At 42.3% G+C, this 25611-nt stretch overlaps 1 protein-coding gene across 2 annotated transcripts in view; it reads right to left on the reverse strand.

Moving 5' to 3' along the window:
* shroom3 (shroom family member 3) overlaps positions 1-25611 on the reverse strand; it is a 76055-nt gene that overhangs the window by 43307 nt on the left and 7137 nt on the right. For both annotated transcript variants that reach the window (XM_066645738.1, XM_066645736.1), the window contains exon 2: positions 18526-18676. In XM_066645738.1, coding sequence (XP_066501835.1) covers positions 18526-18676 — 151 coding nt within the window. The remainder of the gene's footprint in view (positions 1-18525; positions 18677-25611) is intronic.

Below are 25611 nucleotides of genomic sequence, written 5' to 3' on the forward strand. Positions count from 1 at the left end.
AAATATTGTGATATTATTTTAGGGCCATATTACCCACCCCTTATCTGCACCTGAGCTCTCTCTCCCTGATCAGGCTCTAGGGCAAATATCTCAGCCCCCAGGCAAACATTCTTTATGCAACAAACTTAGAAAATACAGAAACACAAGCTCAGTTGTGCCACACGCAGCCATCCAAGGAAGCATGAAACACACACACACAGGCACACACACTGGAAAAATCCTAATCGGATTCTAGAGATGTTATTCGAACATCGATTAACACAATTAACAAAGCTCAAAGAACAAAAGGACCCTGTGCTGCCAGAGCCTATTAGAGGACAAACATGTATCCAAACCTCTTAGTGCCTTAAGATCAGTGTCCTGACTGACCACCAACCTTTCACTGGTCAGGCCTTGCTATTTTTGTGTATTTTGTATAGAATGTAAATTAATTTTCTTATTTTCTGACATTAGACCAGCTGGAGTGGTCTAACACACGCGCGCACACATAGTTGCGTGTCTTCGTCTGTTCTTTATTCCCCTTGCTCTGTACCTCTCACTTTAGAAACAAAGGCAACAGCAGCTAAAATTAAACGCAAAACTAAACAGAGTACAGTAATCTACATTCCATTCTGAAAAGAGAATTCTTTTCATTCTTTTCTTTCTCTCTTTCACCCACCACCCTCCCACCATCACCACTTTCAACAGGATTTAAAAGGGAAAGTCATGATTTTAATTAAAAACACTTTTTATAAATTTCTGAGGATTTTTCCTTAACATATGCTAGCTCTCCAGTCTGTCTGGATGCTGGAAACCAGTCTGGTGTCTGTAAATGGGTAAAAAAAAAAAAGGTCTTGGTCCGGTGTGCTAGGTTTCTCTCTCTGTTCACAGCGGAGCAAATGTATCTGGGGTTTTTAGATAACGAACAAACCTTCCAAAAGTGGATAATATTGACTTATTTTTGCTTTTTCTTATTACTGAAGGTGGAATGTCTTCAAATTTGAGAGACAATTAACTGCATTACTGCAAAGTGCTACAAAACTAAACAATTCTGGTTATAAATGAGTTTCTGTGGTAATTCAAACAGTGAATAAAAACATACAGACAAGTTACATTTAAGCAACTTTTTTACACCTCAAACATATTTTTCCAGCTTTAAAAGAAGCAGAGCTTCTGGACAGTGTTTCTCAATAATCACAGATGTCCCTTTAAGGAGGTACTCGGGTTACGTCAGTCCCCAGTTACGATGTTTCGTGGTTACAACACATCTCCCATTTACTGTATAAAGCCTTGTTTCGACTTAAGTGGTTTTGCGTCGTAAACGTCGTAACGCGAACATCGTGTGTGGTGTGCGCGGCGGAAGAATACACGGTTACGCGGCTCCGGACCGAGGAGGATAGGTATTAGGATAGGATAAGTGCTTACAGTAAGTTATTTACGTACAGTATGTACGTATCTTCCGACTTACACCGAAAATCGATTTATGACGTGACGTAGGAACGGATCAACATCGTAAGTCGAGGACCCCCCTGTATTATTGTTATTATTAATAGTAATAGTAGTGGTAATAGTGTAAAGCAGGAGTCACAATAGACAGACCCCTACTCACCCAATCAGATCTGAGCATTATGATGAATGCTGTGACTTGAATTAATGACACACACAGGACAGGGCTCCAGACACCACTGTCCTGGGGCCAATAAAAATAGCCCAAGGGACATGACAAAAGGACATTTGGGATGCTTTCAGGCCGACATTGTTGTGTGGGGTTAAACCAGAAACTTTAATAAGAAGGGGACAATTACCGGTTGAAATTCTCATAACGCTGAACATGGATTCTGTTTACGGATAAATTCCTGACCTACAGCATAAAGAACCAAATCAGCTTGCTGTTAACAGATAGCAATAAGAGCAAATTAGATTGTTGGTTATGGAAAATCAGTAAAGTCAACTGCAACTACATTTTTCAAATATCATATTTTTATTTGTAAACTTTATTTGAAATGAAAAAATATGTTTTTAAGAGTAGTAGAGTATTTTTAATTATTCATAATTCTTTTTGAAATATAATGAAATGTTATTAAAAGTGTAATTTGATTTGACATTCAGTTGTTAACTACATAAATCGATGTTATATCTATAAGACTATTTTAATGTACAGGATATGGCACTGATCATACTGCAAGTTATACATTATGTTTCGGACCTTGGCCTGAAAACATTTCTCTAACTGGAAAACCTTAATGAATTTAAATAATTAACCCTGGTGTAAAGCAATGAGACCCCCTCTCTCCTTCTGAAAGAGACATTCCAATCCACTGATCTCACAAACCTTGCTGTTATCACCAGAGATAAAAAGAAGCATGGTGTAATTCGATATTACTCCTCACTGCACTTTCATGTAGCCTTGTATCATATTTATGTACACACAGATCAGCTATAACATTAAAACCACCCAATGAGGCCTAAATGCATGACTTTCACAACCACTCTGAGGGTGCCCTGTGGTGTCCGGCACCATTATCAGCAGATCCTTTAAGTCCTATAAGGAGGTAGGATCTCCACGTAGCAGACAACACATCCCACCGATGATGGATCGGATCAAGATCTGGGGAATCTGGAGGCCGAGTCAACACCAGGAACTCCTCTTCATGTTCCTCTTACCATTCCTGAACACTTTTGGCACAGAGCATTATCTTGGTGAAGGAGGCCACTGTTGTTAGGGAACACAGCTGCCATCAAGTGTGGGACTTGACTGAATCCCATTTCACCCGTTAGCATTTCCACTCAGCCCTACCCCCATTATGCTTAGGTAATTCCTGTTTGGTAAGAGGTGTAGGGCCTGTGGGGGGCAAATATTTTTTAGGGGCACACTTCAAATCTTCAAATCAAAGGCTATGAGTGCCTTGTGAATCATGGTGTAAGTTTAAGCGGTCAAAGAAAGCCAGAAATATCAGTAATTTCTCATTTAAAAATCACAAGAATTGGATTATCTTAGAAAAAGTTATCTTAGTAAAGCTTTGTGCTTTATGTCCCTTTAATTCCTAACAAGCATAAAATATCTCCAGCAATTTACAGATGTCTCGGAATTTCTAGGGGGTAAGTGCCAATGGCTACCGCAGCATTTAAGTTGGAACTGAAAGTCTGAACAAAAAGCTGCCGAACAAGCAGCTGAGTTAAGTAGCTGTCATGCATGAATTCAGAAGAATTTAGTAGATGGCATGTATGGAGTATTTGGGATATGTCTCTGATGACATATCAGGCTGTTGAAGTATAGTCCCATTTCTTAGGCGAAGATTTTAACTACATCCAAGGGGGTAAGGTAACGTGAAAATGAAGTGCGGGGCTCAAATTAATAATTGGAATTCACCATTGGCCTGCAGTGTTTAAGGAAGTACTAAGTGGGAAAGTCATCAGGCATCAGGGTGCCATCTCATCCCCAGGTCAGTGGTACACGCTCATATACTTGCCGACGGGTTAAGTAAGCGAAGAATTAAGACTACAATATGTGTCTGTTTTGGAGAGGTCAGGGGCCTTATGGTCAAGAGACGTTTCCCAAACATTCCATACATGCCATCTACTCCACCCTGGTCACTAGGTAGTTTTCATAGACTTAGCTTCACATGGTCTCCTCCTGGTACAAACACCAAAGCGTCTCCTTACAATCCAATCAAATGACTGCATCATGTCTCACATTAATAAACAGCACCTGAACAGAGGTTTAATCAGGCTTTAATCAGGCTTGAAGCTTGGCCTGAAACCTGAGAGTGTTCTGTTCAACCTGACCCGACACACAGCATCATGTTTTGAGTCAAACTTTAAATAACCATGCCAGAAAGAAAAAAGATCAGGTGACCAGAAATTCTTATACAAGCAAAACGTCCACACAGGCCTGGAGCCATGATTCAGATTTCAAACAAAGCAGCTTCCAGTGACTGCTGTATGTTTCCAGTGATGGTACATATAACACTTTACCAAGTCCTCCATACAAAAAGATGGGTATCATTCATGCACTCACTCCTACATCCACTGTAGCAGCTTCATCCTCACCTGTGTTGCTGTTGGTCGAGAGTTTACCTGACATTTTTGGGAGCAATGCAGGTACACATACAGAGAGAGCATCAGTCCATCACAACGCATCACACACTCACCCAGTCACACATGTGGACAATTTCACACAGTCACACACACACACCCTTCTGGACAATTGGACAGACTCAGCCAATCACTGACATACATAGGCCTGTGGACAGATTCACACACTCAGACCTGAAGACAGTCAGACACTCAAACCCGTGGACAGGTTCACACACGTGCAGCCACACACACATTCAGCCAGTCACTCACACACTCACCGGTAATGCACACTCTCAAACCTGTGGACCATTTGACACACCCTGACACTCTGGACCTCCACACCCACAAAACGTTTAAGTCTAAGGTGTTGGTGTGACATTTTCTGCTTTTCATGGTCCTCGTAAGACAAAACCATTCAGTGACGTTGAGGTCTGGGCTCTGGGGCAGTCAATTAATTGTTCTGAGCAATGCCAAAATCTAAGGTCACCACACTCTATGGGGGGTGTGGGACACAGGGATGTGAAATACCGCAGACGCAGTGGAGTGTATTTCCACCCGCTACATCTGTAAAACTACAGTACTCCAGGACCAAGCCCCAGACATAAGCAACATCCACTGTAACAGACTCGATACACACATGGCTATTCAAATCCATACACTCAGGACAGAAATTGGCTTTTAAAAAAACCATTTACACTCACACAAACACACACCCTGCATGTGACAGAGAAAGTCTTTAAAAAGTTAAACCAGCTCTACTTGTTACTGGAATGCTGATTTGATGAGTGTGTGTGTGTGTGTGTGTGAGAGAGAGAGAGAGAGACTGACAGAGTGAGAGAGACACTACAGTGTCAGAGGGAGCAAGATAAGGAATGATAGAATAATAGAATAGAGAAAGGAGTTAGAGAAAGAGTAAAATGGCAAGAAAGTAGAAACAGGGGAATACATAGAAGGATGGGGAGGGGAGAGATTGAAAGAGGAAGAGAGAGACAGAGATATATAGTGCAACAAGAGACAGCGCATGAGCAATGACAGAAAGAGAGACAGAACGAGAAAAGCATAGTGAGTGAAAAAAAGCTAGAGAGAGAGAGGGTGGGGGATTAATGTTTGTAAACAGGTCTTCAAGGTCAGGAGAAAAAAATTTTTTTTTTTTTGAACCGCAAACTTCCTCAAGGCATTCAATCCAACTGGACACAACCTGATCATGGGATCATGATATACACATGTGCAAAGATTACAACACACACACACACACACACACACAGAGCTAGGCCTGTAACAATAATTATATCATCAAATTATTGTACGATATACAGACATTTCCTCAATATTTTCTGCTGACCTCAATATCGCCCATGGTGTCTAGTTACATGTTTGTTTACATAAGAATGAACATCAGCCTATCGTGAGAGACTTGAACTATTTTCGTGCCTGACACCGTTTGGAATGAATTGCCAACCTGAAGAGCTTCTTCGAAGTGCAAAGGCCAATTGGTCCATAAAGCAGAACAAACATCAGGCTTTCTCAGGTAGGTCATTCTTTAACCTGAAAAAAACATCTCTGTTTGGTCAAAGTTACTGAGTAAAATATCTCACAAATAATAACTGAATAAAAGTTCTTTAAGATTTTATGTCTCCATTGAATGTAAATGCAGTGTGTGTGTGTGTGTGTGTTGTTTCTAAACTGACAGTCAGCATACACAGTCTACATTCATGGTCCATTTTATCATCAGCACCACTGACCATACAGGTTTATTATGAAATTCTACAATTACAGAATATAGTGCACTTCTTGCTATGCATACTCTTTTAGCCCCCTTTCACCCTGTTCTCCAGACCTTGACTGGACAACCAGAGAGCAGGTATTATTTGAAGTCATTCCTACTAACCCGTTGCAGTGATACTGATGTGGTGGTGTGCTTGTGTCTGTATGTGTTGTGCTGGTACAAGTGGATCAGACACACCAGTGCTGCTGGACCTCAGGGCAGCGTCCTGTGTCCACTGATGAAGGACTAGAGGATGATCAACACAAACTGTGCAGCAACAGATGAGCTACTGTGTGTAGTAGAGTGGATAACAGATAATAATTAAAAATTCCAGGAGCACAGCTGTGTCTGATCCACTTGTAGCAACACAACACACACTAACACACCACTACGTTGTCAGTATCACTGCAGCAATGAGTATGATCCGTGGTGGATTCTGGGGGTCCTGAGCATCGAGGAAAAGGGTGAAAGGGGACTTAGGATGCATGCAGAGCTACAGATGGAAAGAAGTCTGTTATTGTACAACTACAAAGTTCAACATTTTGGTCAGTGGAGTTGCACAAATAAGGGTGAGAGTAGAGAACTGCAGATCATATCAGTCAGTAAAGCTATGTTCAATGAAATCTACAGCAGTATAAAATTCTAATCTAAATAACTATAAATATAAATCTAAATATAATCTTAATAGTTTTACCCTCGAGAAATCAACATCAACCAAAAGGTCGTCATAGCATTTAGTCTCTGTTTTGTTTTGCTGTTCTGCCCAGGTCAGACAGACGAGATTGACCTCATACCAACCGCCTTGAGACACAAAGAAAACAAAAACAAAGAAGGGAAGAAAGAATGAAACACGAGCTCAGCCGAGAGAGAACAAGAGCAAAACAAGCCATGAAGGAGGACAGGAACGAGGGACGAGGATGAGAGAGGATAATCTGGACAATGGCAGGGATATTTTTGTAAAACGTCTCTGTGAGGAAGCACTGCGGAGGATTAGAGCCGACCGCATTCCACAGCTTTTCTAAAGAGATAATTAATTACATGACAACCAAATATGTCTCACTTCTGCTAATGCCGTTCAAATTAAGTCTGACACGTTAATACACATGCATACACACAAATATCACATTCTGAACGTCTTGCTAATCTTCACTCATCTGTCTTCTACTCCTCCCTTTTAGCCTCCCCTTTTGTTCTATCTCTTTATTTTCTTTTTTTTAGGATCAACTAATTATTATGTAATAACTACTATTAACTGTTTAGTAACTGTTATGAAGTTTTTTTATATTATTATTAATATCTCTATTGATTATCTGCTGTGAATGTTTTATTAAATACACCATACATATTATTCATTATTTAGAATCCACAATACATTGCTTATTATCTAGATTCAGTAAATACTATAAATTATTCTTCAATATATAAAACTATATATTATTCAGCTGCTATATATGGAATACTCCTGTTTCCTCATGTGTACAAGGTGCTAGTAAATAGGTGTTTGCGTGTGTGTATATGTGTTGACAAAAACTAGAACAGGGATGAGGAACCATGCCAAATCAGCCTATACATTGGTCAAAATGCTGTGAGTCATGTATGTAAACATGGGGTCCATATACAAATATATGCAAAAATATGGAATGAGCGAGCATCACATTGTCATCTCATCTCTCACTTTACACAAAGTCAAAGTCAAAGTTAATAGAAAGTCAAAGTTTTCTCTTAAAGAGGATATATTCTCCAGTTTCTCGACACATGAACGCAGTCCTGGGGTCTTTCTGAAATGTCCCTCACCTGGTCAAAACACCACAGAAGTCCCCATCCCCCGAACAGCCCTGTTCAGAATGGTCAGTTTCAGCACCTGTTCCTTTAAATGATAATGCTCACTGTTCACTCCGATGCTGAGTACACAGAGGTAAGGAACGAGGAGCAGAAGCTCTGGATTTTAGCCATTTGTGCACAGTTCTCTTCTGCTACATGCTTGTTTTCTCAGTTTTTACTCACAACTTTTAAAAATTTCTCTGCGCATATCTTTATAAAAATCCATTTAACCTCGTCTTTGTGCTCTCACAGAGGAGTGACAATTCCAAACCCTGCACTTGACGTTAGAGGCTGAGCAAAATTGTGAAATGGCTTGTTTCATCCCACTTTTTCTCAGTTAGGCAGCCTACAGAAAAATGACAGGGTGGTCTTGTTTCACAGTGTGTGTGTTGGTGTATTCCGGACCCAGAAATTAATGTACAAATGCCTTGAACAAATGAGGATTTCATAATTGGTCCCATTTAAAATATGTATGAATAACTACTAGCACGTCTTCAGCCATGTAGAACATATCCATGTGTGTGTTATATGTGTGTATCTGTGTTTGTGAACCTGTCTCTGTGTGTCTGAGCGTCTGTGAGAGAGAAGGAGGTTTCACCTGCACAGGTGAGTAGTCTTACCCCTGTAGCTGGAACTGTTTCTCAGATCAGGTGTCGCTGTTTTTGTTTCCAAGACAGAAGTCCTTTGGTGTGAGCCAGCAGCGGGGAAAACCATAAACCGGTCACTGAGTGGATGCTAAATGACCAGGAAAAGCACCTGGACAGCCAACTGCAGCTACAGAGAGCGAGCTAAATCTGTCACACACACTCACACACTCTCTCTCTCACACACATACACACCAAGCTAAACTTCACATTCATATTTGGAAATTCCAACAACACTCAAGGCAAAATAATGTCCGACATCCACTCCGTTCCCCTCCTTTTCTTCTTGTACTTGCTCTCTCTCTCTGTCTCTCCCTCGCTCTCCCCAAACACTGAGCGAGAGAGAGAGAGAGAGAGAGAGAGGAGTTCATATTACTGCCCTCCCCTCGGCCAATCAGCATAACCACAGGAATGAATGGAAGCCACAAGTGTGATGTCACTCAGCAGGTTCTTCATAAACTACAGGCAACTTCTCTCTCTCTCTAAATATATATATATCATTATACACCATCCTCTCATATCATTATGACCACCTCCTTGTTTCTACACTCTGTTGCTGTTGCTCTGTGTATTTTACTGTCCCACTTTCACCTTGTTCTTCAATGGTCATGACCCCCACAGGACCACCATACAGTAGATATGATTTGGGCGGTGGATCATCTTCAGTGCTGCAGTGACACTGATGTGTTGGTGGTGTGTTAATGTGTGTTGTGCTGGTATGAGTGGTCCAGACACAGCAGTGCTACTGGAGTTTTTAAACACTGCATCTACTCACTGTCACTGTTAGACACACCTACATTGTTGGTCCACCTTGTAGATGTAACAAGACAGTAGCTCATCTGTTGCTGCACTGATTTTATTGGTCATGCTCCATTGGCATGACCGTGAGTGATTTAAACACTCCAGCAGCACTGCTGTTTCTGATCCACTCAAACTGGCACAACACAGGTTCTATTTTACTATAATACATTTATTCATTCATCCATTCATTCATTATCTGTAAGTGCTTGTCCAGTTCAGGGTCACGGTGGGTCCAGAGCCTACCTGGAATCACTGTGCGCAAGGCAGGAATACACCCTGGAGGGGGCATCAGTCCTTCACAGGGCAACACACACACATTCACACCTACGCACACTTTTGAGTCGCCAAAACACTACCAATGTGTGTTTTTGGAAGGAGGGGAAGCTCAGTTTCCTACATCATAAAATTTGTCGGTTTATTTATACGTAAATTCTACCCTCCGTTCCTTTTCAAGAAAATGATCTGTGATCCTGTCGTACCAACAAGGCGTCTTTTTCAGAGACTTGACTAGTGTCCTCTCATCGCCGCTTTGTTAGAGGGGCTCAGCAGCACCTGCTGGACAGAAACTGTGATAGAAGTCAGAAAGGGTGATAGAAGTCTCCAAACACAAGCAGCTACAAAAAAAACCCACCAGAAATAGAAGCTCAATTTGTCGCTAGTCGTTTTTAACAAAGAAAATGCCGCTACGAGGCTTAAAAAAGTGTCTGGTTCAACTCAGAACAGAATGAAAATGTAATGCTCCCATGGATCTTTAAACCAAAGGATCGCTGATTCGTTCATTTCGCTGTCAATCAAAAAGGGATTCAGCCTCAGACAGATCATCCAATCATCATGCAGAAGCTGAGCGTCCGGGCCAGCCGAGGCCAGCCGAGGCCAGCCCACTGCCCCATAGACCCCCAGAGACGCTGAGCGTCTGATGGGCGGGACAAAGCCCAGCATTTATCCAATGACTCGTCTCGTTTCGCTGAACTTTGCTGCTTCGCTATTGAACTCTGTGGACGCTCAGCTTCCTCACTGTTTAAATCACTGTGAATCTGCGCGAATGATTGAGAGGAAAGCCACGTCTTTACCAGTGATAAGAAGCTGATTCAGAACAAAAGTTGAGCCCATTGTAGTGCATATTAATTCAATGACATGTACACACAACAGTATATATTTGATCACTTATTTTTTGACATTTTAGGGGAAGCTGAGCTTCCCTTGCAGTCTTAGAGCAATCGCCACTGGAGGAAACCCATGTGGACACAAGGAGAACAAACCAAACTCCTCACATACAGTCACTTGGAGCAGGACTTGAACCCACAACCTCCGGGTCCCTGGAGCTGTGTGACTGTGACACTACCTGCTACCGTGTTGCAGCTATAATAATACCTTTATTTAACTCTTTTTTTTTTCTGTGGGCACCAACATATCTGTCCGGGCCATATAGAATTGATGGCTTTAAAACTACAAAGATGGGGCTGAAGATGGAGGCTGTAGGTGCTCAAAAGTGAAGCATGTGGTACATGAGTGGATGTGTGCGTGTGCATGTGATTTGAAACCTAGAAGCACCTGCCCTATTCCACACCTGTCCCCGACATTATATCTTTGTCTGTGCTGGGCGCCACCATAGCAACACACACCCACACACATAGGCTGAATGCAGAGCCCACTTGACTGTCCATAAATGTATATGGGTGTGTTAGCTCACGCTGCACTAACACAAACATACACACTAAACATTGCATGCTTTGGCTGCCCATTAGCATACAAAGCACCACTGCCCCAAGCACACATTCAGCTCCCTGAAGGTGGAGTTGTATTGATATATGCCCCACCCATTGTCTTGAAAAGCCTCCTAGCATTAGTGATGAGGTGTGGAGCAAAGGAACTGTGTTCTGGAACTGATGGCGAACCATACAATAAAGAACACCCTCTCTTTCCCTCTCTCACTTCATCATCCCTCTTTCTTTCTCATTCTCTCCAACCTTGCATTCTATTGTTTGCTCCACAACAGAATGCTCTTTCTCACATGCCCATGGTCTTGTCTCTTGTCCTCTGACTTTCGAACCTGTATCAATGTATGGGTCTGTGTGTCTGTGTTTGCACCTGGCTTCTCTGTCACTTTCTGACCACTGAGGCAGAAGGAAAGCCACTCAATGGCTGCACTGTTTATTTTATGTCAGCAACAGTTTCCCAGTCTCTCTGTTGTTCTGTCCTTTCTCTGGCGAGCACGCTACACATTTGAAACAACAGGGAAAAAAAGGATTCATTATCTGTGAAATATAGAGATATTGGAAAGATTGCATTTGCTGCTCGCTACAATATGAACAATGGCAAAGGTTTATACGGTGTCATATCAATGTCAATCGTTGAGGGCTCAAAAATACCAGGTGAAAAATGGTGTTAAGTGTGCAAGTGTTAACATTTCTCGTGTGGAATTATATTTCTCGTGAGCGCTAATGTGAAACCCGCGAGCACAGAGAGAGGAATTGTGTGTGCACTGATCATAATCCCTCAAACGCTCTTCATTTCATTCTCAAATGGCTTTTACCACCTTGATTTTAAGTTTCCCTTGCACTCCAAACTCATTTCCCTCATCTTTCTGCGCTCGAGAGGATTTTTGGCGCTCGCATTTTGTAATGAGACAGACTTGGGGGCAAGTTTCTTTCAATCAATTCTATTGGCTGATGTCATCTGGTTCTGTGGCTCTTCCCACCTCATAAACTCTACATGGCCTGCCTAATGGGCGGAGTCTCCTATAAAAAAAAAACAAACATGAAATAAGTGTACCTTGTGATTTTTTGTTTTGAAATGGGGAAAACAGAAAATAAGATATAACTCAGTATCCAAAATCATTTCCATGAGTATGGTTTAAACGCCGTCCCACACCATCTCATCAGAGAGAGCAGGCAGAACACAAAGCAAACATAGCTAGTGAACAGGAGTTGACTTCCAAACAAATCGATTCTCTGGGCATCTGGAACTAGGGATCGACTTTTGGCAAATGATTCAGAGAATCGACTCTTTTCCTACACAGCAAATTCACCAGTGTTAAATCAACACTATTAGGGTTAACTTAACACTGAGAGCATTAAATTATTACACTAACTGTTAATTTAACACTAATAGTGTTGATTTAACACCTGGTGAATTTGCTGTGTAACACCTTCGTTCAGCAAACATCATTTCCACATGTTTATCACATATTACTATGACCTGACCCCGTTGTAAACAGTGGATTATAACCCTATCCACAAACTGCCAAACCCTACCCCTTTCAAAACCCAACTGAGGAAAATCTCCTAGAGAGCATAAAGAGCCTGAAGGAAAAGCTTGGCGGGAGGGAAACTTTAAAATCAAGGGAGTAAAAAACATCAGACAATGAAAAAAAGCACAATCTGAATGCACAATTCCTCTCTCGGTGCTCATGAGTTTCACATTTGTGTTTGCGAGAAGGATATTTACATGTGAAATGTTAAGATTTGCAGGTTTATATTTTCCTCTTGGTGTTTTTGCACCATCTACTTTTGACACTGATGTGACACCACAGGTCTGTCCCAAAACCTAGTGAGCTGACTAAGTAGGCAACTATTTAAGTAGGTAGCATTCTAATGGACATCTATTTTACTATGACATAAAATGCTCTCTATGTAGACAGCCCACAGAGTTTTGGGTCAAACCCCATGAGACTAAAGCCCCAGTCACATTGGGGTTTCTGTGTTTCGCATCAGAAATCAGCCTGGCCAGAAATCAGAGCTGTAAACAGACCTCAATTTTTGGTTCAGTGAAGATGTTTTCTCGCCATTTACTATTTCTCCAGTCTGTTTGTATGCTTGAATTTTTTCTAATGTGTGTATGAAGCCCTGGCATCAGTTTAAGTGTAAAACAAAAACAAATGGTATCAGTCCAGTATGCTAGACTCTCTCTATCTCATACTGCTTATGGTAAAGAAATGGTCTCCAACAGTTGGTGAATGAGAATGAATGAGGAGTGGACAGGACAGGTGGTGCGCTGCTGCTGATGATTTGCATAAGCAAACAGGTTACATATTAACAAGTGGAAAAAAAACAACAGATATAAACAAAAATGCAAAATGAGTGACTCAGGGGTGGACAAGTCTATTGAAACCATGGAGAGAAACAAAGAGAAAGAAGAAGATAATAGTGTTGGAGAGAATGAGAGAGAAAAATGTTAGAGAATTTGGGCAGGTGCTAGGCGAGGCACTTGGCAAGGAAGCATCGTCTAACAGGACATTGTTAAATATTTACAGCATTCCTGACTATCACACTGTGGCTATCTCTCTCTCTCTCTGTATAATTCTCTCTTGTTCTTTGTTTTCCTGTCTTGTTCTTTACCTTCCTCTAACTCACTCTTTTCAAAAGCTTTAAAAAGGATGTGGTCCCTCCAGTTGTTTTGGTATCTGTCCATGTCTGTCCATTATTAGTCACATGTTACTGTGGCTGTGGGCAAGTTGCTAAAGACAATAAGCCAATCACTGCTCAGCTTCAGAAGCAACAGACAACAGCAACAGGTGAATTATGGGTCAGGATAATATGCTTAGCATGGTATTGGTCTTCACATTGCTGCTATGACAGAAGGCTGCAAAATGCCAGCATGACTCTAACCCAGGGACTTTTGCCTTCAGAAAACATTCACAAGACAGTGTTTTTAGACAAACACACACACACACTAATGAGCAATTGTAGCACAAACACCCTTTGAGCAGTAAGCAGCTACATCAGCTGCAGTACCCAGGGAGATGTTTGTGGATAGGTGCCTTGCTCAAGGGCACCTCGGGTGTGGATGTTGAGGGAGGATAAAATGCTGTTCCTTCACTCCAACATCCCCATTTTTCCTGCCAGTCCAGGTGACTGAAGCCCCCTTCTCTCACCTCTAGGCCAGTGGTCTCCAATGCTTTACGTATAAGATCACTTTTTGAAATCTGAACAAATGAAAGATCTGAACAAATGAAAGATCTGCCAGACTTAAAATAACAAAGCTGTATATGTCCCCATAGCCTCTAATAACATAAAATGAAACTGTTTACTTACTTCATTGCTGAATGTTGGCTAAGGTGGTGCCTGAAGCTGTACACTTGTTTTGCTGTTTTCAAGCGCAAAACAGGTGTCCTAAAATGTTGTGCTATATATTGATACCTATCCTATAGCAGCTCATGCTGAATCATTCATTCATTATCTGTAAGCCTACCTGGAATCATTGGGCACAAGGCAGGAACACACCCTGGAGGGGGCACCAGTCCTTCACAGTGCAACACAGACACACACACACACACACACATTCACTCACACCTACGGACACTTTTGAGGCGCCAATCCACCTGCAACGTATGTTTTTGGACTGTGGGAGGAAACTGGAGCACCCGGAGGAAACCCACGCAGACACAGGGAGAACACACCAACTTCTCACAGACAGTCACCCGGAGCTTGAATCGAACCCACAACCTCCAGGTTCCTGGAACTGTGTGACTGCGACACTACCTGCTGCGCCACCGTGCCGCCCCATGCTGAATCAAATGTGCTAAAATTATTTTTTGTAAACAATTTATAAATAATTGATTATCACTGTAATTACCTTATCTTTCCCCTCCTATAGGGATTAAGACCATGCATATCTCCTGCTTATATTTCGTTTGGGAGCATATTCTTACAGTTATATTTAGGTGCCTGTATTTATAAAAGTACACAATGGTAGCATATTTTGACAAGGTAGCACACCTCAACAGAACACAGTGCTATGGTGTGACACTTGCGCTTGGTGTAATTTGTAATCCGCATTAAATATCTGCATAATGTCTCCTGTTTTGGAACCGTCAGCGCTGTCGCCATGTTGGCTCAGGCACGGACAGCAGCACTATTGTTTAGGATTGAGAATTTGTTTGTCAAAATTCACAGACACCATGGCTTTATATGTCCCTGCTTAACTAGCTAGCGAACCACTGTGGCTACAGAACGTCACGGCTATAATAACTTAAACAAGATAACTGAAGCAGCTATGACATATCGCGATCGACTTGCATGGTCTTGGATAATGACCTGTCGATCGCGTCTGGTTTGAAACCAATGCTCTAGGCCACAACTGTCCCCAAAACCACAAAATCCCAAAGTGTCTAAATATGAATCTGCCGTCTAAAAAGGTCACATAGGTATATATTTGTGTGTGTGTGAGTGAGAGGGGACCTGAAGAACAGGTGATGTTACATACCTGTCAAAGTCAGTGCTGGAGTCTGAGCTCTCCATGCCAGCCTCCTCTGTTTGATCTGATTCCAGAGTGTTAACACGTGCATCACAGTCTAAAGTGCACCAGCTTAGAAAGAAAACCTTGCAAGTACAAAACTTGCAAGTGTGTAGTGCACTAGTTTAAAAACTGTCCTCTGAGCCACTTTAAGAAGTGTTTAGTGCACTAAGTGAAAAAACACCCCAGATATGAAATCTCAAAACATGCCTTGGGAGGAGCTGAGAGCACTTGTCTTGTCCAGGTCCGTCACCACGTGTTGTATGCCTCCTCCTCCTCCTGCTCCTTCCCAGAATGCATAGTCCTAAGTCCGCTCTTGTGTAACTCCTCGAAAGAGGGGAGCAATGACATCACAGGCTGCGTGGTAACAGTTGCCAGGTTCTGCCGACTGTTTGCTGAAGCTGGCGTCCTCATGTGAATGTATGTGTATGTGTGTGTGTGTGTGTGTGTGTGTGTGTGTATGCGTATGCGTGTGTGTTTGACAATGTGAGACTTGTACAAAGAGCCATGGAAAGTGTGTGTGTGCTTGTACACAATTAAACAAATTCAATGCAGCACTACATTTATGGTGCTTTTCCACTGCATGGTACCTACTCTACCCAACTCTATGGGCTTTTTGTTGTTGGTATCTGGATGGATTTCCACTAGCAGCTCCTAACCCCCCTCCCACACAACAAAATGTAGCCATGATGTTAAGCCAATTTAGCTTCTGTGTCAAACCTAAACTTTAGAAAGCGAGACAAACTGAGGAGGTCCAGAGGAGCAAATTCACCACCAGCGATTTCTTCAATGTTTGGATGTCATGGAACATCTCCAAAAAAACAAATGCAACGAGAGGAAAAAACACACAAGAGGAAGATGTTTGAGAAGGTTTGGCGGTGTAATTGCAGATTTATTCAAACACCAATGCACCATTATAAATGTCGTGGGCTCAGCGTACAGTCAACAAAGAAGCATAAATCTGCCTTTAGTCTCTACTCTGTTCACAAAATCAATTGCTGTGAGCTGCATGTGTGAAAGACCACTCCGGGACACCCCACTCCCCCCCCCCCCCCCAGTTGAGTATCAAGTTTTAGGCGTTTGCATTACATATTGTCTTGACATGAGGTCATATTGAGCATGACCTCATGACCTATATGCAAATGAGAATCCTTCCTTATCCCAGCTCCTCTTAGACCTGTAGATGCAGTGTCTATCTCTCTCTGCGTCTGTCCATCTGTCGCTCCGTTCATCTTACTTCCTCTGCCATTAGTCTCACTGTAATGTACTAAGGTCCGCTAAGCTGAGACTGAAATTCAATATCGAATACCAAATCTCTCTCTCTCTCTCTCTCTCTCTCTCTCTCTACTTCCTGGTTCTAAAACACTGTTGAAACCCCAAATCCACCCACCCCCCACTTCTGCAGGTGTCAGACAATGCCTGCTATTATCACTATGCTGCTAGCCTGAGAAAGGTCATGTCTGAGTGTCTGAGAGAGAGAGAGAGAGAGAGAGAGAGAGAGAGAGAGAGAGAGAGAGAGAAGGGAGAGAGAAAGAACGAGAAAGATGTAAATCAACTAAAGAAATAAAAGAAAGTTTAAATAAATAAACTAGTAGGTAAAGAGGGAGAATTTAAAATGCATGTGTACATACCCAAGTACTTACTCATAAAGCTTATACAATGCTGAATCGTTCGACCATTACAAACATGTCTGCCAAAAACATCACAGCCACATCCACAATGAGAATTTAAAAAAAAAAACCATCAGAGCATCATAATAATCATCGTACAGAAAACAGCACTACACCTACTACTACCAGTCAAAAAGCTATAAACATTTCAAGTAAAAGTGCATGTGTGTGTAAGTGGGGGCTCTCTGTGTGTGTGTGTGTGTGTGTGTGTGTGTGTGTGTTGGGTACCTGACAAAGAGGTCTCTCTCTGTGCTCCATGTCCCAGTTTCACCCACTTTAATTACACATTATCTCTGTCTTCTTCACTTTACACCCCACCACACACACACACCTCTACACACGCACATTTACAAAGCAACACACACTTTGTCTTTGTACTGCAGTGTGTTCTCAGGGGATTAACTCCATATAGTGTTCCCCCTACAGGCAAAGTTGTGCTACTGCCAACCACCATGACTGGACTGTATTAAATGTCTGCACCTGCACCACAAGTGTGATGGAGCCAGTGTGGTTTCAGCACAACTAACTCAGCAATCAGTAGTGCCGTGTGAAGTCAGAGATCAAGTGCACTGTCCATTCAAACCAGTGTCCAAATTTAGCATCTGAAAAGTTGCTTGCAGGATTTTAATCAAAAAGCAATTTTTATAAAATTCCGAGGATGTGTTTCCTCACCATTTGTCAGTTTTTGTGCTGGAAACCGTTCTAATGTGTTTACAAAGCCCCAGTGTCTGTAAAAGGCTAAAAAACCAAAGCATCTCAGTCCCGTATGCTAGGCTTTCTCTCCCTCTGCTCATTTTTCCAATTTTAAATACAAACATTCATCTCTCAAATATGTCTTTGCTGTTGATGCAAGCGCGTGCATAAATGTATTAATGTGTGCATGCATGCCATTTCAGAGTCATATTACAGATACAGATACAGGTCACTTACATTTTTGATGGTGAACTGTCAAGACAGCCTAATCCTATCTAAGCAAAAAAGCTGAACTGATTAATGGGGCTAATACACAGATTTATGATTGGTTTAGGTGTCTACTGGTGCTCAATGCTACGAGTTAATGTTAGCCTCATGGGAAAACCAAAGGAGCATTATTTGGAGACCAAACCTCTTGGCTTTTTGTAGATGTTCTTAAGATGGATGTTCTTAACAATTCCTTCAAGGAAACATTCATTCATTATCTGTAACCGCTTATCCAGTTCAGGGTCACTGTGGGTCCAGAGCCTGGAATCATTGGGCGCAAGGCAGGAATACACCCTGGAGGGGGTGCCAGTCCTTCACAGGGCAACACACACAAACACTTTTTGAGTTGCCAATCCATCTACCAACGTGTGTTTTTGGACTGTGGGAGGAAACCAGAGCACCCGGAGGAAACCCACGCGGACACGAGGAGAACACACCAAACTCCTCACACAGGAATTGAACCCACAACCTCCAGGTCGCTGGAGCTGTGTGACCGCGACACTATTTGCTGCACCACCGTGCTGCCCTTCAAGGAAACAGTGAGTTTCTAAAATGGATGGATGTGTGTTCTTACCTGCGGATGGTGAGCTGTAGTGTTTTGTAAGATCCTTTGACCAGAGAGATGGCCTCCTGTCTGAACCCACTAAGCTCGACGCCGTTAATAATTACCACTTCGTCTCCCACCTGCAGGGGGCGATCTAACTGAGCTGCTTTGCCATCCTCTTCTACCTGTACACACAAATATGAGAAAAGACCATTTTAGTGGATCCCACACAGTCTGAGCATGGGTCTATGATACACAAAAGATAGTCACACACCAACATTTCAAGGAATGTTTTCTTTGGAGGTAGGAACACACACACACACAAAAACTAATAATCTTCTGACAGAGTTATTGAGGTACATCATGCTCCATGCAGAGACCTGATACTGAAATACATTCTTCTGCCAAAAATATTAACAAGGCTCAGTTACTCACTCCTTGACCTGGAGAGATCAGACTGAATGTTCAGAAGAAAAGCTCAGCAATATATATGCCCAGGAAATTTGGACATCTTCACCACAAAATATGGGTGAATTTTACATAGATAATTCACACATAGGAAAATATTAACCCTGTACAAATTGAATACAGGTGGAGTGGTAGGTTACCGGAGCAGATCGCTTTTTTTTACTGCTGTACAGCTTGAATATGGGTGGAGTGGATTTTTGCCTTCATCCGTAGCCTACATTTACCCAAAAAAACCTGTGTGAATCTCAAAATTTCAAAATCTCAAAACACACCACACTCCTTGCAGACAGTGACCAGAGGAGAAGCTCCAAAACAGGACTCCAAGCCACGAGCTGTGTAACTATGGTGGCCACTAACGTGACCCAAAAAAAGAGGACATTACACCCCAAAAATGAGGACATGATCCCAGCAACAAGGATGATATTATGGATATTGGTTCCCCGATGGGTAATGAAGTATGTGTGTGTGTATCAGGGTGGGGGGTCACTGGAATCAGCTTCTGCTTTCCTTTTCCAAAAAACACAACTATACTGACTGATGTAACTTCTGATCTCAGGTCAGCATTCTCTGTTTTCTGTGTAGGGGGTTTCACATTAGCAACAGTGCAGCGTGTATCCATTACATCCACCTAAAGCCCCTGGACGTGTCCATGGTCCCAGATCCCTCCGATGCCCACACTGGCACTGCCTTATCTAAAGAGTCTAATGACAGGAAGCACTCAGGCAGTGTAACGGTTAAAACGGTCCCACTGGAGGAGCGAGGTATGCTGCATTTACACTGACCTTAATGGATCAGATTCAGTAAAAGCTTCTGGGACCTGCATTAAGCCTTCTCACAAGCTGGAGGGCCATTTGAGCAGTGATAAACATTGAAAGAGGAGGCTTTATCTGCGGTTTGTGAACAGTCCCCTGCAGAGCTAGAACAGGCAGAGTAGAGGCTGATGCATTGTATCCTGTAAACACAAGACATGGGGGCTATTAGGAGTACTCCATGTTTAAGTTCAGTTTATCTTAGAACTCAGTACTCTGGACATTTCTGGAAGATTCTGACTCTGTGGGGTGTGTACCAACTGGATAACAGCACTCCCATGTTCATAATCGCATCTCCTTCCTCCAAAGCAACCTTCAGGTGTTGTGGTTGGACACATATTTACAAATTTATAGGGACTTCCAAGTGGTGTAAGCATTGACCCCATCATCAGGAGTTTGCTGGTTCGAGCCCCAATGAAATCCTGAGCTGCATTTCAAACCTAATTTTTTACTTCATACATTTCCACTGACCAACTGAAGGGCTTAGCCACTCACAGTGCAAGGGGAGGAGGGGGCAAAGACGAGTGGGAAAACAAAAACATGAATCCTGTTGAACTGATTTCTTTGTTGATTTGCACATTACTGTTGCTACTGACTGTCTACACTGTCCTATCAATGAAACGGACATCAGTCTTAAGTGTTTTCAACAAAGTCAAGTTTAAAGGATATATGTCCGAATACACATTAGTAGATGTCTTTTTTTCTTCAGCAGCAGTTCCGTCAAATTTGGCGGAAGTTGTGAGCCCTGAATTCTGGAGCTGACCAACAGCCCTGACCCAAAGGGTCACGTCTGTTAGATTTGCGTCACTCTTCTCTCTTAGCTCAAACAAATAAAAGGTGCCTCCTGTTGTGTTTCACTTCCTGCAACATCCTCCCTTCCTTTTCTCTTCCTCAGCATTTCCCATGCCATTGCATTCATTCACAAAACACAGGCCATTGGAATTCATGACACACATAAGCCCAATATATACTTCTGTGTCTATCCCACACTGGAGGCAATATGTCGACACAAACCCTGAAGCACACATCTCCAGAAATGTAACGCATCACTTCAACACAGACCTCAACTGTGGTCAGCAATCAGAGGGACATTGTTTATGTTGAACCAAGATGTACAGAAACATGAACTCCTCTTCTTCACACCACAGAGAATGCAGCGAGCAGCAAATTCATGGCGAGAGATTTACTCAGACATGGTTTGGACGTCAGGAATGAATAAAAATGAAGGACCAAGGAAAATATGGATGTCTCTGGGAAAAAAAATAACTCAACAAGAGGCAGGACCATGCAGGAAAACCTCATGTAAACTATGCTAAATCTAAAACATCCTACTCCCTAAATAGTGCACTTAGATTTTACTAAACTAAAGATTTAGAAAATGAATACTACTACACCTCTACATTATGTACTATGTAGTGTAGAGGTAGATGTTTGCGATTCAGCCCTAGTGTTCAGGCAGTAAAATTGCAGAGTAACATAGTTAGTAAGCGCTCACAACAGCGTAAGGCTCTTGCACAGCCTAAGGCGTATGCTCTGCTTTGGGTCACCGCAGAAATATAAATCAGCCTTTAGGATAATCGGAAAATCAAGCACAGTCTAACCCTCTGTCTACGCCACTGCCGTCGAAGAAGTCATGGCCAGTCCTTTCAGTCTACACCACTGTTTCCTTAGAGAAGCATGGCTGATCCATTCAAACTACACCACTGTCAGGGAGAGAGAGGCATGGCCTATCCCTTCATTCTAAATCACCAACATTGGAAAGAGCCAAAGCCTATCCCCTCAATCTATGCAACTGCCGTCAATGAGAGGAATGGCCAACCCCTTCTACAACACCAACATCCAATAAAGGCATGGCCAATCCCCTTAGCTTACACCACAGAGAGGCATGGCCATTCCCTTTAGTCTGCACTACTGCCATCAGAAAGGCATGGCCAATCCCTTCCGTCTACGCCACTCCTGTTGTAGTGAGAAGCCCACAGAAAAGTTTACTTAACTTTCCGGCAAAAGGCTGTGAATAGCAGCCTTTAACTACAGAAGTGGAGCCAAAACCACCACAAACAAAGCTTTTAAAACCAGGCTGAACAAAGCGTCTAATTCTCTTAACCTTCCCATCGCCCTCGGCTCTGAGGTCAGGGGTCAGTGTCCCTTGGTCTGCTTGCTCTAAAGCGAGGCGACAGAGCTGTGTTTGGAAGCGGGCCCAGAGAAAAAGCAGCATCTTAAGAGAAGAGGTTGTATCCATTATCCAAGCTACATCAAGTGTGTGTTTGGCTCATCCTTGTATGCATGTATGAGTGTGTGTGAGTGTGTCCATCTCTCTTTTGTTTTCAAGTAAAAAGCTCTTGCAAATTCCAGCACTGACATTCCACTCTCCTCTCTCAACTCGCTTTACCTCCCTCTCCTCTTCCTCCTCCTCTCTTGACTCAGTCTCTTGTCCTCTCTCTCTCACACACACACACACACAATTTTGGACTGGTGCCAGAGTCCAGGGCTGCATTCCGGTCTGCACTTCCCAGTTCTTGTTGGGAAGGTGAGGAGGGCAAGAGGAGTGTATGTGTGAAGAGAGAAAGACTAAGACGTGTGTTTCAAATGTTGTGGCGACAGGACATGGAAATGGAAGTAAAGCTTTTTGGACTGAGGTATGCAGAAACTGTGTTTGCAAATGTGTGTGTGTGTGTGTGTGTGTGTGTGAGTGAGAGAGAGAGAGAGAGAGAGAGAGAGAGAGAGAAGAGTGGACTGGATATGTTCCAGCTGTTTATGTTCGGATCTGGAACACAGACCCCACAGAGACTCCACATCAACAACTCAGCAGCTTGACCTCCCTACCTCCCTTATTCTATCTCTCTCTCTACCCCCCACCTCCCTCTCATTACCTCTGTTGCTTTCTCCCTCTCTTTCACTATTCATCACTTCTTTCTCCTTCATTTCCCTTAAACACCCCCTCTCCTAACTTCTTTCTACAGTTTCTACAGTCTTATTCTGTGGAAAGATGAAAATATCTTTATGTTTCTAGCAAAATATAATGTACATGTAATATGCTGTGTAACTAGATATGAATGGTATAATAACATTTTCAGAGTACAGAATAATGAGGGCAATAACTAAACAGCTTGATTTATGGGGGAGACCGCTTTTCTGCCATCAGTGAACAGAGGCTGGTGCTGACACATCTAAACAAACACACACACACCACTGAAGAGCATATTAAAGTGTGAGGCACTGAAAGAATCTGCTTAGTGACATTTACACCACTACATCTCATTCTTTCTCACTCAATCTCTCAAACAAAGAACAGTGTATTAACAAAGGAAAGTAGGTTATGAATAAATAATCCACAAGTTATAATGAGTGCACAGTAGTCTATAACATTATGTAAAGGCTGTATGAAATGTGACGTTCAAAAACCACTTTATAAAAGTCTGAGGATGTTTCCTCACTCTTCGCTGCCCTCCTGTTTTTGTGCTGGAAATCTTTCTAATGTGTTTACAAAGCCCCAGTGTCTGTAAATGGCTAAAAAAACCCAAAGTGTCTTGTTATGGTATGCTAGGTGTTCTCTCTCTGCTCATGGCAGAGTAAAGGCATTTGGAGTTATTTAGAGATATTTGGAGAGAAGTACAAACATTAAAAAGCACAAACAGAGTTAAGGATATTGTTCTACTCCTACTCCATATGAGGGTAATATTGTCTTATTTGTGCTGTTGCGGATTACTTAAGGTGGAATGTCTCTAAATTTGGGAGGAGGCTAACTGCCTGAAGTAAGTGAATTAAAAAGTGAATTAAAACCCACAGACAAGTTAAACTTCAGGCACGCACAAACAACAGTCATTTCTCTTAAAGATATTGTTCCACCTTAAAAGGCACAAAGCTTCTGAACATAAACAAAGCAGAGAACAGTGTTTTCCTACAATCGCAGACATCCCCTTTAAGGACAGTTGTGATAATTCTAGTTCATTCATTGTCCGCTTATCCAGTTCAGAGTCGCTGATGCTGATGAGTCCAGATCCTACCAGGAATCACTGGACACAAGGCAGGAACACACCCTGGAGGGGGCGCCAGTCCTTCACAGGGCAACACACACATATTTACTCACACAATCACATATTTTGAGTCGCCAATCCACCCACCAATGTGTGTTTTTGGACCTTGGGAGGAAACCCACGAGAACACACCAAATCCTCACAGATCCGAAGTCACCTGGAGCAGGACTTGAATCTACAACCTCTAGGTCCCTGGAGCTGTATGACTGCAACACTACCTGCTGCACCACCGTACCATCCATAGTTCTCACTAGTTAAAAAATGTAAAATGTGTTTGTTATATTTATATTGATGTGACTAAAAACGACCATTCAATATCAATATCGGCATTGATACTCTCCAATGGTATCGTCCTGATAACAACAACACTATATGGCCCTTATAACAGATGTTAGTACACTTCAAGGAGCTGGATTCTTCAAGTCCACCATTTCTCCCTTTCCTCACTCGCAACCCCATTCCACAGTTTCTTAACCCCTCCATCTCCTGTGCCCCCGCACAAAGCATCCGGGGGTCGTCCTGTTGCCACGGTGACAACAGTATGTCGGCAGCAGCTATGTTGTTTGTGTGTGTGTGTGTGTGTGTGAGTGTGTGTAAGTGAGTGTGTGCGTGCAGTGGTGGGGGGTTCTCTAGCTATTGTTTCAGTTCTGTTCAACCATTCACCACCATGCTGTCTACAAAAGCCCTGCAAGCCACAGAGTGCCACATCAAAGCCCAAATAGCCCGGCACATTCAGACTCACCAAAAGACCTGCCGCTCAGCGCTAACACTAAACTCGGCGACCTCAGCAGATATTTCACTACAATCAGTTTTCTAGAGCCTCTGGATTCAAGCTCAAATATAGGGGTTGCACTAAAATTAAACCAATTAGTCCCAGACAACAGATGAAAACTTGAATTGAAGAGAACAGGTTGCTGATGATGAACCCAAATTCTAAAATGTACCTCACTCTCCCCTTAAAGGAGACATCTACAATTGTAGGGAAACACTGTTCACTCTGGTTTGTTTACATTCACAAGCTCTAAGCTCTAAAGCTCTTATAAGTTGGAACGCTATGTTTGAGGAAAACAACAACTACAAACAGTTGTAAGTGCGAGAATTCTGGTGGCTCATATTCAATATTATACATGTACATATCTGCCAGTACAGATTAACATTACTTAAAACACTTATTTGCATATCATTTTAATAACCAACGGTTTATAAACCATAAAAAGAAAGGCATCTCCTGAAACAAAAAACTTAACCAAATTTATTTAGCCAATTAAATATTTTTAAAAATATAACAATGTAACTACAGTATACGAATACAGAAATAAGAGCTCCTGTCTTTGTGCTTCTCCACACTGTCTGAGGGGAAACAATCTGAGAAATTTATTTCTACAGGTTCATCGGTCTACGTTGTTTTTCACCCAGTCTATATCTGGTATAAAGTAAATGTGTCAACAATTTTTTGACATACCAAGGTAATGTCAAATTCCTATACCAAGTTAATTCCAACATCATTCAGAATCACTATCTGTTTTACTCACTGTTTGAATTACCACAGAAACTCAATTGTAATTAGCTTTGTAGCATCTTCTGTCTGTTTTTACTTTCATGCAGTAAACAAACACCTGAATTTGAAGTCCTGTAGGAGCCCAGGAGTCCTAGCAAACAAAACTGGCTTTGTTCTTTGGTTATGTACAAGTGCCCCTTTTGGCAGATTCACTAAATTGATCAGTGGCAGTGGGCAGCTTGATCGCCAGCTCGCCACCCTTCCTAGCACTGTGTGTGATCAGGAGAGATTCATAGATGTGTGTAAG

This window comes from Hoplias malabaricus, chromosome 15, assembly GCF_029633855.1.
Source record: "Hoplias malabaricus isolate fHopMal1 chromosome 15, fHopMal1.hap1, whole genome shotgun sequence".
Classification (NCBI taxonomy): domain Eukaryota; kingdom Metazoa; phylum Chordata; class Actinopteri; order Characiformes; family Erythrinidae; genus Hoplias; species Hoplias malabaricus.